The 12238-nt window shown below is 40.5% G+C and overlaps 1 protein-coding gene across 1 annotated transcript in view; it reads left to right on the plus strand.

Annotated features, from left to right (window-relative positions):
• The window catches only part of PKD1L2 (polycystin 1 like 2), a 41204-nt gene that overhangs the window by 22375 nt on the left and 6591 nt on the right, over nt 1-12238 (plus strand). The window contains exons 23-38 of the mRNA XM_030512507.1: nt 421-646; nt 1063-1256; nt 1679-1909; nt 2133-2234; nt 2452-2630; nt 2985-3131; nt 3642-3841; nt 3962-4188; nt 4718-4931; nt 5903-6131; nt 6662-6893; nt 7332-7428; nt 8815-8955; nt 9600-9785; nt 10657-10984; nt 11447-11580. Coding sequence (XP_030368367.1) covers nt 421-646; nt 1063-1256; nt 1679-1909; nt 2133-2234; nt 2452-2630; nt 2985-3131; nt 3642-3841; nt 3962-4188; nt 4718-4931; nt 5903-6131; nt 6662-6893; nt 7332-7428; nt 8815-8955; nt 9600-9785; nt 10657-10984; nt 11447-11580 — 3067 coding nt within the window. The remainder of the gene's footprint in view (nt 1-420; nt 647-1062; nt 1257-1678; nt 1910-2132; nt 2235-2451; nt 2631-2984; nt 3132-3641; nt 3842-3961; nt 4189-4717; nt 4932-5902; nt 6132-6661; nt 6894-7331; nt 7429-8814; nt 8956-9599; nt 9786-10656; nt 10985-11446; nt 11581-12238) is intronic.

Genomic DNA, 12238 nt, shown 5'->3' on the forward strand with positions numbered 1-12238 from the left:
AGAAAAATACTCCAGATTACAGTCATCCCAAAACACAATGTAATGCCTGATTTCATCATCCAACAATTATGCGTTTATATTACTACTGTTTGGGCTTCTTAGCCGATGTATAAGCTGACATCCAAAGCATTGTACATGCACTTCATGTAGCCAGTGTTTCAGTCATAATCTCAGCTCTTAGTTGAGAAATGCACCACAGGTCATAGTCTTCGGGATGAGTCTACACAGGTTTCAAATGAACTTTTCAGAGGTTAGCTGAGAATATTGAGAAAATTGCTTTGAAGCCAGTATTTTTTGCTGGCCACGCTTTCCCTATGCTATGGAAAAACGTTATCTAGCATGTGGCTATATTGTGCTCACAGATAATAGAAGCAAGATGCTTTGCTGTATTTAAAGCTATGTCCTTCTGTTTTAAAATAGGTAATGTTACCAAGGCTTTCAGCAACTCAGGAAGATAAGATTCTGTTGAATCTGGGCAATTTTAGCACTTTCCAACTCAATGTTACCTCAGAAAACACATCTGTAGTGATCCATCTGGAATCTGAACATGACATTCCACTAATACTCTACTTAGGGTATGGTTATCATCCAAATGAAACTAACTACGATATGAAAAATCATCTGTTCTGTAAGAAAACTGCTGGAGGTAAGATAATTTGTTAGTGACCTATGGACACTGTGCATTCTGGGCTCATATAACCAAAAGACATTCACCACCCATAGCAAGCGAGGTACCGTCAGTTTGGGGAGTGCTCATCCACAACTTAACAGCACATGCATATATTTGCAGAATGAACCTTGACTGTGAGTTCAGGCATCTAACTGGAAAGAAACCTGTCAAAGGAGTTTCAATCTGTCATGCTTCAGGGTTCCAGTCTCTAGTATTGTGTTCTATTAGTTGTTCACTGACAGAAGCAGAGTGGGATGCTTTGAACAATGAGTTGCTAAGAATTATCTCATACCTGTTTCTTCAGTTTGTTTATTTGATTATATGCAATACGGCTGCATACTACTTCTTAGCATTTTTATAAATACATTGAAACTAAAATATTTATATTCAAGGTGAGACAAACGCCTGGGTTCTTAGCCCAGAAGAACTCATTTTTGGAGAGGGAACCTACTACTTCATGGTTTTACAAGATGTGGGAATGGATTCCACAGCCTATGACAGGCTAACTATAGCTGTCACTTGCTTTGCATCCCGCTGTGTATATTGGGATGAACACCAGGGGAACTGGAACAGCTATGGATGTCACGTAAGTAGAGCGAAACAAAACGTTTATATTATATTCTTCAAAGCCAGCCATTATAACCACCAATAAAATGGTAGCACTGAACTCACACCATTAAAAAAGATCATTCTGAGATGTTTTAATAAACTGAAGAAGTTTAGTCATACTGGACTAAGTTTCAAATGACATTTCCATTTCAATTTCTTGGGATGGGCTTTTATATAAGAAGAAATAGAACCATTCTGACAAGGTTGTATTATATTATAATGCCTGCTTCTGGCTAGACATTAGAACTAATATTCCTTATTGGAATTCAACCAATTCCTTTCTGTGTAGCAGTTCTCCACACTAACTTACCAACCTCAGCACTGTCTTTTCTTTTGCTTGGGAAGTTATCTAATACTTTGAAGCCAAATGTTTTATCAGGTTTTATTTCTGATTTTCAGGTGGGACCAAAAACAAATCCTAGAAGCACACAGTGCCTCTGCAACCATCTGACCTTCTTCGGGAGCTCCTTTTTTGTCATACCCAATGCCATAGATGTTAGCAAAACTGCACAGCTTTTTGGTACATTTGTGGACAACCCTGTGGTGGTGACAACCGTAGGATGCGTATTTCTGATATACGTGCTTGTAGTTATTTGGGCTAGAAGGAAAGACATCCAGGATGATGCCAAAGTAAGTCTTCAGCTAATAAAGACTAAATGTATTTAGGCCAATTCCCACTTTGTCTAGCCTGTTTTAATAGGAAGTCTTCAACCAGCCCTACTCTCTTCCCTATAATTCTGTTTACTAGCAAGTACACGCATTGTTCACAAGCTGACAAACTCCTATCCACAGCTTTAAGGAATCCATACTTGCAGAACAGCTAACACACCGCTTGTATTGTGTCACACTGCAGGTGAAAATCACAGTACTGGAAGACAATGACCCCTTTGCTCAGTATCGTTATCTTGTGACAGTTTTTACAGGACACCGCCATGGGGCCGCCACAACCTCCAAGGTATTGATGGCACTGTGTGTGGTAAGACAGTTTAGGCACTCATTTAGAGAACTGGATGAATAATGGAGGGCCTGAGGCTGTTAAACAGGACAGCTCAAATGGAATGTCTAATCCAGAAAATCCTTAGATTTGATGAAAACAGGAAGAGCATGCCAGAGGAATAATCATACATAGAATCCAGTTGTGCAAGTCCTCATTTTGCCATTTTATTATCCAGGTGACTCTCACCCTCTATGGACTGGAAGGAGAGAGTGAGCCACACCACCTAATTGATCCTGATACACCAGTCTTTGAACGTGGAGGAGTGGATGTTTTCCTACTCTGTACCTTCTTCCCTCTTGGGGAACTAGAGAGTATTAGATTGTGGCATGATAATTCAGGCGACAGTCCATCCTGGTAAGTGGAGATCTAGAGATCCTGGGAAGTAAAGATTCACAAGTATTTTTTTATAATGATAACAGTTTTTCATCTCTAGCACTTGATAATTATCCTTTCTACAGTTCTAGAAAGGAAAGAAGTATTAGTTTCTCATTTTTGCAGATGAACAAATCCAATCATAATCTAAACTGCATGACCAGGAGTGCTTTCCATATCCTGGATCCAAACAGGACGGGATGTGTTCTGTGTCTTACAGTTTAGACACAACCTAAGAAGCCGAAGACCAGAATTTGTCCTCCATAGTCCTGTTGAGTTCTGAATTTCACCCCACTCAGTTACAGGTGAATGTGCCCTGTATGTTTGTTCCAACAGGTACGTGAATCGAGTATTGGTCCACGATCTGGCATGCGATCAGAAATGGTACTTCCTCTGTAACTCTTGGCTAGCTGTTGATATCGGAGAATGTGTCCTAGATAAAGTGTTCCCGGTAGCTACAGAACAGGACATGAAGCAGTTCAGGTACCTTTTATTTTATGTACTTTATTTTACTCTTGATAGCAATCAGTCTAGAAAAGCAAGTATGCAAAAAAGATCACACTCTAGACAAATGAAAACAAGGGAGGTCTTTCCATTGCCCTCAAAGGGCTCTGTACAAGGAAAAGAAGAAGGATGGTTAAGTAAGACTAATTGTTACCCTAACAGTAATACCACACTGGAAGTATTGGTGTTAAAGGATAGTCTGACAAGACCTACAGAAACCCAAACATCTTCTCTTATACATAATTTCCCTAACAATTTATATAAAACTGCTCCTGATTAGCTTACCCTCCACAGTGAGGCCAGAAAGAAAGGACATAAGTAGCTATGACCATTAGACACAAATAAACTCATGATATTTGGTAATTTCTCATTGTTATTATTTCTTCTAATAGTGTCTAGATGCATGAAGAGGTCAGGACCCTGAACTGCTGCATTATTCTTTCTCTTCCTTTCTAAGTATCCATTTGATTTCCCTCTCCTCCTTCACAGCAATCTGTTTTTCATGAAGACCTCCAAGGGTTTCCAGGACGGGCACATCTGGTACTCGGTTTTCAGCCGCTCCCCACGCAGCTCCTTCACACGAGCCCAGCGCGTGTCATGTTGCTTCTCACTGCTACTCTGCACCATGCTGACCAGCATCATGTTCTGGGGAGTGCCAAAGGATCCAGCTGAGCAGAAAATGGATTTGGGTAACAAGCCTCACCATTTTTTGGGCAGGGAAATAGAGACAGCAGAATCCAGAGGCAGGACAGTTGAACAAATGGGTCCTGGGATTATTTTTACTCCTCCCCTCTGTTTGATCTTGACAGGAAAGATCGAGTTCACATGGCAGGAAGTGATGATTGGCTTTGAGAGCTCCCTCCTCATGTTCCCCATCAACCTGCTCATTGTGCAGATCTTCAGGAACGTACAATCCCGGCCAGCCATGCAGGGAAGAGAGAAAAAGCTGGGAAAGAATGGACGAGTGTCCCCAAGCCTACCTCCCACCCCACAGGTCAACCAGGCTGTCTCACTCACTCCAGAGGCTTTGATGAAGGCAAGTCCCTGTGGCTGCTCCCCACCGAGTCCTGCACTGCCCTCTGCTGCCTTGCACCACCCGACATCCCCAGTTTAACAGCAGAAATCTCCCATCAGATGCCCTTCAGCTTGTCTGAAGTGAAAAGCCAATCATGCACTGGTGGTGCAAAGCCCTCGTTTACCCACCTACATGAACTCCCCGGCTTCATTAAGATCTGCCTATTTACATTCCAGCCCTGACAGAATTATTATGTGTGACCAACATCATTGTATTCAGGGGTTAAAGCAAACCTTAAGCAAGACAGTGGAAATAAAAGGTATCATAGACCCCATCTTTCTCATCTTAGGTCCTCAGGCTGGTAAGCTGTATTTTTGAATGCTGTCTTGCTGAACTCTGCCTGTCACATCCAGCTCTGTAGGATTGCTATCCCTATCCATTCCAGAGATTTGAGCAATTGGTGCAGCTGCCAGCCAGCGGTGCCTTCAGATCACATCAGCTTAAGTCACTGCAGCCAGAGTTACTGCTGTGTTGCTGCTGTCTTTTCTAGGACATAAGAAGAATTGCCAACTCACTCTGTAAAGTCCTGAAGGCTCCGTCTCTCACATCAGTATCAGATCTTGGAAAATCAACTAACATCAACACACTTCTGGCATTGGTTGAGGACATCATCTGCCAGCAGAACAGAGCTGGGCAAGAGTTTTATGATGAGAGCAAGAAGGATGACCCTATAATTGTCACATTAGGTGCTATGGATATACAAGGTAGTCAACACAATGTGACATACCTACTGAAACCTTTGTAGTGAAAATGATGGTGATGCTGGATGTCATGACCTAAGTTCTTCTTACATTCTGACTCAAAGGCAAATACAGAATCAAAGAATAGCTGAGGCTGGAAGGGATCTCTGGAGATGGTCTAGTTCACCATCCTGTTCAGAGCAGGGTCAGCTGGAGTAGGTTGCCCAGTCAGATGTTTAATATCTCCAAGGATGGAGACTTCATAAGTTCCCTGAGCAACCTACTCCAGTGTCCAAGAGCCCTCACAATATGGAAATTTTTCCTTATGTTCAGATAGATTTTCCTAAGTTTTAAGTTGTGCTCATTGCTCTTTGTCCTTTCACTGTGCACCACCAAGTGCCCAACTGAGTAGACACTAAAATCTCTGTTCCTCTGCTGTAGAATTAAATGTTAGCTACCAGCCTGGCTTGGGGGCAGCATCAGTAGCTAATAGCATAAAGACTCACAAATATCAGTTGTTTCACAGTCTTTTTGTCCTATCCTTTTTTTCTTCTTGGCCTTGTGCTGTTGTTCCTTTCAGTCTGACTCTCAACTTCTGCATTCACTTATTTTCAACTAAACAAGAATATATGAGTAAACAATCCCACTGATTTCATTAAGACTCACATTTGGCTTTTCCAATGAGCGTAACAAGCTACTAATTGAACAGGTAAACTATGAACAAATTAACACTTGATCTTATCTGACTTCTCTGTTAAGGTTTAGGATCTCTAAGTAAGTTGCCTTCTGGCAATGCCAGCCCATTCCAGCAGAAGAGAATTAAGCTCTAGTACTAAAGCTGCTTTTACATGTCCCTTCAAACATTACTCTTCACTTTGTCACATTCATAATCTTGAGCTCCAGTTCTGCTACTCTTTGTACTGAACAGTTATTTTAATCTAGGAATAGCTATGCTGATTTTCTTTTAAAACAAAGAAATCATTCTTGGCCTGCAGAAAACACAAGAAGCCGAACTCCAGAGAAGGGAATGTGTGAGCGACTGAAATCCAGTGATTACAATCGCTGCTTGTACATGCAACTCCAGCATGTAGAGATGGAGCTGGAATTACTGGGGCCCCATAAATTTCAGATGCCTCAGAGTTACACACAAGCTGTTCGTCAGGTTCAGCACATGAAAAACCTCCTGGAGAACCGGATCTGCTCATCAGCATCCATCACTGAGAGGTAACCTAGTTCTCATCTCGTTCTCAGAATAAGTAAATTCAGTTTGTAAATTCAAAAGTGGCCAGGATGACGGAGCCCAAATAATTACTGCTTAGTATGTGCTAGATAACCATTTTCATAGCTGTAGAAACATGTTTTACTATTATACTATTGTAGGAGCAACAAAGAAATGTAGATGCACTGTGTACTGCACACAAAGCAATAATGACACATCATCGCTCTTTGTCATTTTTGCCTCCAAAATGGAATGTTACAATACAATGCCACATGACACTAAAGGGCTGGGATAGGGTTAGGATTAGTGTTAGGGATATTCAGGAAGCTCCAAAGTCTCAGTAGTCTCTTAAAATGTCTGGATAAAGACAAATTAATAAGTAGACTAAAGTATTTCAGTGAAATACAATAATTAAGCTGAAAGTATTGAAAACGATAGCACTAATTATCTCTCTGGCCTTAATGTGGTGATCACAAGAGATTTTTGCTTCTGTTCCACTGCAAACTGATTTTTTCTCTTCTGGTTGACCCTCAAGGTTATCCCTTACTCCAAGCTCCTCCAGTGATGGCAAGAAAAGTTCTTCTTCCAAAGGGCTGCCCTGGTGGTTTGTGTTCATTGCTTGGTTCCTTGTTGCAGCCACCAGTGGCGTATCTGGGTTCTTTACCATGCTCTATGGGCTGCATTATGGCAAGGAGAACTCCATCAAATGGCTGATCTCCATGGCCATCTCCTTCTTGGAAAGTCTTTTCATCACACAACCCTTAAAGGTGAGTTCCTCGGAAATAAAACCATTGGCCATTCTATCTATCATTTCAGGAAGACAAGTGTTCTAAAGAACCACAGGATTTAACATGTAAAATGAGAAATCTTTGCCCTTAAAACAAGAGCTAGCAGGGGGTTTAGAGGGGTCTGTTGTCTTTTGCTGATATTAACTCCATTAGTTTCATCTCCCTTGTTTTGTCAGCATTTAAAAGGCAGTGAGTTTTCTGATCAGGGACGATCTCTAATATGGAAAAGTCAGTTTAGCTGATGGACCCCACCACTGTGCACTGTTGTCTGGTTTATCAGCTTCAACTGCATGAGTTTAACAAAGCCAAAGTACAGTTGTTCTCCTGCAGTGCCTAGATCCAAAGCGATCCAGGTCAAAGACTGAGCTTCTTCATATGAAATGGGCATATGGTGAGTCTGTAGCTAATTCTTTCCAGGTTCTGGGATTTGCTGCTTTTTTTGCTCTGGTTCTGAAGAAGGTGGAACATGAGGATGAAGAAAACACAGCTATTGAAGGGCCTTTAGCTGCACCAGGTAACTGCCTATAAAGTGAGGAATTATTAAAATGTTCTGCAAGCTTTTGGGATACTTTATGCACAAATATGTGACTTGGTTCAACTAAGAATTACACCGTTTGTCTTTATATACCTGAATCTTAGCTGGCAAGGTTAGCAGAAACCACTAAATCCACAGGAGTTGTGATATCTATATGCCTACCTATTAGCGTTCCCAAAATCAACACGGAAGTGGAAACAAACCTAAATAACTAGTTTTGTGCCAGTTGAAGAACATACAAAGAACATATCCATACTATTGTATGCTGGATAAATCTTGCAGAACACTTAATGGAAGAGACCACAAGGTGAAAAAGATATAAGAAGTTCTGGATCAAAAGAATAGTACCTCCTTGTTTATCCTTTTACTGCTGCAAATGCATATATACATGCACAATCTCCCCTAGCCCTGTTGTGAGATTGCCCCCGTTAGTAGAGGACACACTTGCTGCTAGGATACCCAGCTCCGTCCTTCCCTACATCCCTGGCTTGCCTATGTCAGGAAAAAAACATTCTCCTATATTGATTCATACCAGATCAAGAATTGTACGAGAGGATAGTAAATCCCTTTTCAGTCCGTCAATGTTCAAGTAACGTCTAGAAAAGAAAATAATAAAATGTGACAAACTCACTGAAGCCATTATAATAAAATGAATCAGTGCTATTAGTATGCAGTAACCGTGCTTAAATATTTTAGCTCTCACATCAGATGTACGAAAATCAGATATACAAGGAGACTTGTTTTAGTTCTGTACAGACATCTCAGTATTCATGGCATGGCTTGCAACAAAACCTGGAACTATTCCACAACCTAGTGAAAATAAACACGTGATGCAGCACAAAACACACTCTTCGGATAGACTGGTAGGTCTTTATCTGCAAGCATATCTAAAACTTTCTCTCAGGGAAATTTCCCACCTCCTTTAAGTCTTTCATGAAAGTTCTCAGTTTACATACTTTTCCACAATCACAATTATCTGTATTACTCCATTAAACCAAACAGTGGCTTCTGCAATCTCAATTATGTCTAAAACAGCTGTCACCAGCAGGCAGGAGTCCTAGGGCACAGCAAAGAATCCTGATATATAGCTTCCTCCCTGATCAGCCTCAGGCTCTGAATACATCACCTTCTGAGATGCTCAGCCTAAAGAGCGACTGGACTACACCTGGTCCTAAACCTAACACGCTGTGTTTGTGAGCTTCTTCTCTCATGACTGTTTGCCTTACTATACTGTTTAAATCACATTCCCTGCCTTCATATGGGAACGTGTTACATAGAAATGTTAACTTATAATGTTCAAAGAAACAAAAAGTGGGACATAGGCAATCTGTTGACTAATTCCAGGGTTACTGCTCTCACTCATAGGGGATTCACACCCTCTCTTTGGAGCCCGACGGGACAGCAGAAGCAATATTTACCTGCCACCTCCTGTGGCTGATGTGGAGAAAATGAAAATCAGCTGCATGAAGGAGCAGAAAGCATTTGCCCTCATCAGAGAAATCCTAGGTATTATCCATACATAGATTATCTTATTTTATTCATTGGTATTTTTACATCAGTGAAAATATTGTTCTCTTGGGTGAAAAAGTTTTGGCATATCTTTAGCTTTCTTCCAGCCATTACAGCATAGAGACAGGCTGTTCAGTGGTAGCTGGAGCTGAAGGGAGGTGGGAATATTAGCTGGAGATAAAAGTGTGGCTAAGACTTGATTTTATGGTAAAGAAACACATTACATGTGAGGTTACAGAAGAGTTAGAAAGAGTGGAACGAGGAGGTCAACATTAAAAGAAGTTGAGATAAAAAAAAACCAGATGGAGGCCATCTTTCTAAAAGCAGATAGTATCTATAGGTGATGATTATATTCCAGATTTATTTCCTCTAAGAATAATGGAAAAAAATACCTCAACCTTACTTGGCATAAACTTAGACTACTCGTTTTATTTAGAGCTGCCATTCCAAATGTGATATGCTCAAACTGCAGTACGTTGAAGTACCTTATGTAAATTCATTAGCATTGGTCAGTCAGAGTCTAACACAGCATCTCCTTAACTTAATAAGTGATGACAGCAGTAACCATTCATGCAATCTATTCTGAACAGCAGTGTTAATTCTGAGCTCACATGTATTGTCTCTTCTTGGTTTTTTTCCAGCCTATCTGGGGTTTTTATGGATGCTGTTACTGGTTGCCTATGGGCAGAGAGATCCCAATTCCTACTACTTAAACAAACACATTGAGAACAGCTTTACAGATGGATTCCATGATGTCTACAGTTATCAGGATTTTTTCACATGGGCAAACACTACCTTGGTCAAAAATCTTTATGGACCACATAAAGGTGCAAATTCACATTGTTTCACTTCAGCTTGCCAGATTCTGAAACATTGCCTTTTATACATACCGTTAGCTTGCACATGCATATTAGACTGGAGAAGGAGACTATGAGGGTATAAGGCTAGTATGGATTCTTATAATATGAATACTCATGGATTACAAAAACCCTACAGCTTGATGCCACATTTAATGTGCTCTGATATTTTCCTTATATTTAATATAAACCAAAAGTTCTGCATTGTAATGTTACATTTTTCAAATTTTACATATTTTTTCCAGATATTCATATATATGCCTCAGTTTTACATGAGTTTCTTCCCGTAATTAAAAAAAAAAGAATGGCAGATATGTGGCCCTATAAAGCTTTTCCTCAGGAGAGCTCTGTTTGCATCATGACTTAGGTCACTGTGAAGGCTAATTTTGCAATATCGCTGTTTTTCTCTAGGCATATCCAGTAATAAATATGACCCATTTTCCAGCTCACATTTAAGAGTAAATAATGAAATACATTAGCAGAGCTGTTTATTGGACATGACAGGCACTGACCAGCTATGGCCAAATGAACACTGTATACAGCTGCTCTGCTGTGTGACTCAAAGCAAGCCCCTTTTCTCCTCCAGGCCTCACTGTCCTTCTGTATAAAACACAGATATGTAGTGATACTGACTTCTGTTACATATGGATGTAATCTAAGAACTCAGTTCAAATTAACACAAGGGCTTAATTTTCACTACTTACAGTACACTTGCTTACAGTGTTTTTCAGCAAAGAATCTATACCAAAATATTACTACATCAGTGAATCATGAATGAAATGAAGAAATATTAGTAATTCTGTCATATTGCCAGTGCTGCTCTTTTCCATCTCCTGTTTAGGATTCATTACAGATGGCAATTCCAAGCTGGTGGGTAGCGCTCGAATTCGCCAAGTAAGAGTGAAAGGAGACACCTGCCCTATTTCTCCCAAACTCCAGCATATAATTCAGGAATGCCATGCTCCGTATTCCATACAAACAGAAGATACATCAGTTTATGGGGAGCGCTGGAACGCTTCAGTGGTTGATAACTCCTCTGACTTGAGCTCAGCATGGCAGTATCAGAGTCAGTCCAAACTGAGAGGGCAGCCCACCTGGGGCAAACTTGCCATCTACAGGGGAGGGGGATACCTGATTCACCTGGGAACTGATCCTAAGAATGCCTCCAGGTACCACTTGTATTCCTGTAAATTAGTGTCTCTGCTGCGGCATTAGTGATGCTCTTTACCCTATTTAAGATTCTTTTCAGATTGCATCCTGAGTTTTCCTGCTGTACATTGTGCTGAATATTGTAGATATTACTCTGGTGCCATCATTGTGGTTTATGTTTCTATCATCTTGTTCCATGCTAGGTAACAACCAGGATCCCAAATTAGAACCTTTTCCACCTAACCTGTATGAGGTAAATGATCAGATACCTGAGGCATCTCAGGTTTAGCGCTGGCCAATATCTGGTACCTGCTTCTCCAGAGGAGCCAAAAAGAAACCTATACTAATAGTACAAATATCCCCTATACCCAGACTTGACAGACCAGATGTCCTCTTGAACATCTTCCTTCTATTTTACTCTTTCTCTGTGAAAACATACAAAACTCCCTATCTTCCATGTAATACTATATGTTTTTCCGCAGAATTCTCCAGTACCTTTTCACCAACGTCTGGCTAGACACCTTCACAAGAGCAGTGTTTGTTGAATTTACAGTCTACAATGCCAATGTGAACCTGTTCTGCATTGTAAGCCTGATGTTTGAAACCAATGCTTTAGGTGAGAACCTTTCCTAAGTTACGCATTTCTGAAGACAGCAAGCAATGCACCTACAGAGGGTAGATTTACATGCTGTCAATGTTTACCTACTTCTTTATTCAGTAAACAGAAGTGTTTTAATAAGTCTACTCATAACAGAATCAATGCAAAATTTGTAAGCCACTTAGGAAAATGTAGCATCACCTTAATACAGACCATAATGGAATATCTTGGGTTTCTTATGCTGCGGTCATCGTCTGATGAAGAAAACATACTGAAATTTCATTTCCAAAGTTTACACAAGGAACAAGAAAAATTATGCTTACAAATTATTTCAGCTAATCAATACAAGACAAAAAGTGCAAATAACAGTTTGTCTTTTTTGTTCCAGAAGACTTCTAATATATAGCTGTGTAGTCATGTAATACATAATCTGGATACAACAAAGGAAATAGTGAAACTAGATTCTGGTTTGAAGGCCATAGCAAAACATTTAATCTGAGCAGTAGCCTCTTCCAGTATTGGAAAATGCCCAAACCAGACCACAAAACTGAGCCCATTTTCTTTCGAGAGTGAGATTCAGGTTTACATCTCCAGCTTCTCCTCACTTCTGCATCTGTAGTCCAATCCAAACTCTGCTGTCCTGGGACTGGTGTCATACAAGAGAGGACCAGCACTC

Source organism: Strigops habroptila, chromosome Z (assembly GCF_004027225.2).
Source record: "Strigops habroptila isolate Jane chromosome Z, bStrHab1.2.pri, whole genome shotgun sequence".
In the NCBI taxonomy this organism is placed as follows: domain Eukaryota; kingdom Metazoa; phylum Chordata; class Aves; order Psittaciformes; family Psittacidae; genus Strigops; species Strigops habroptila.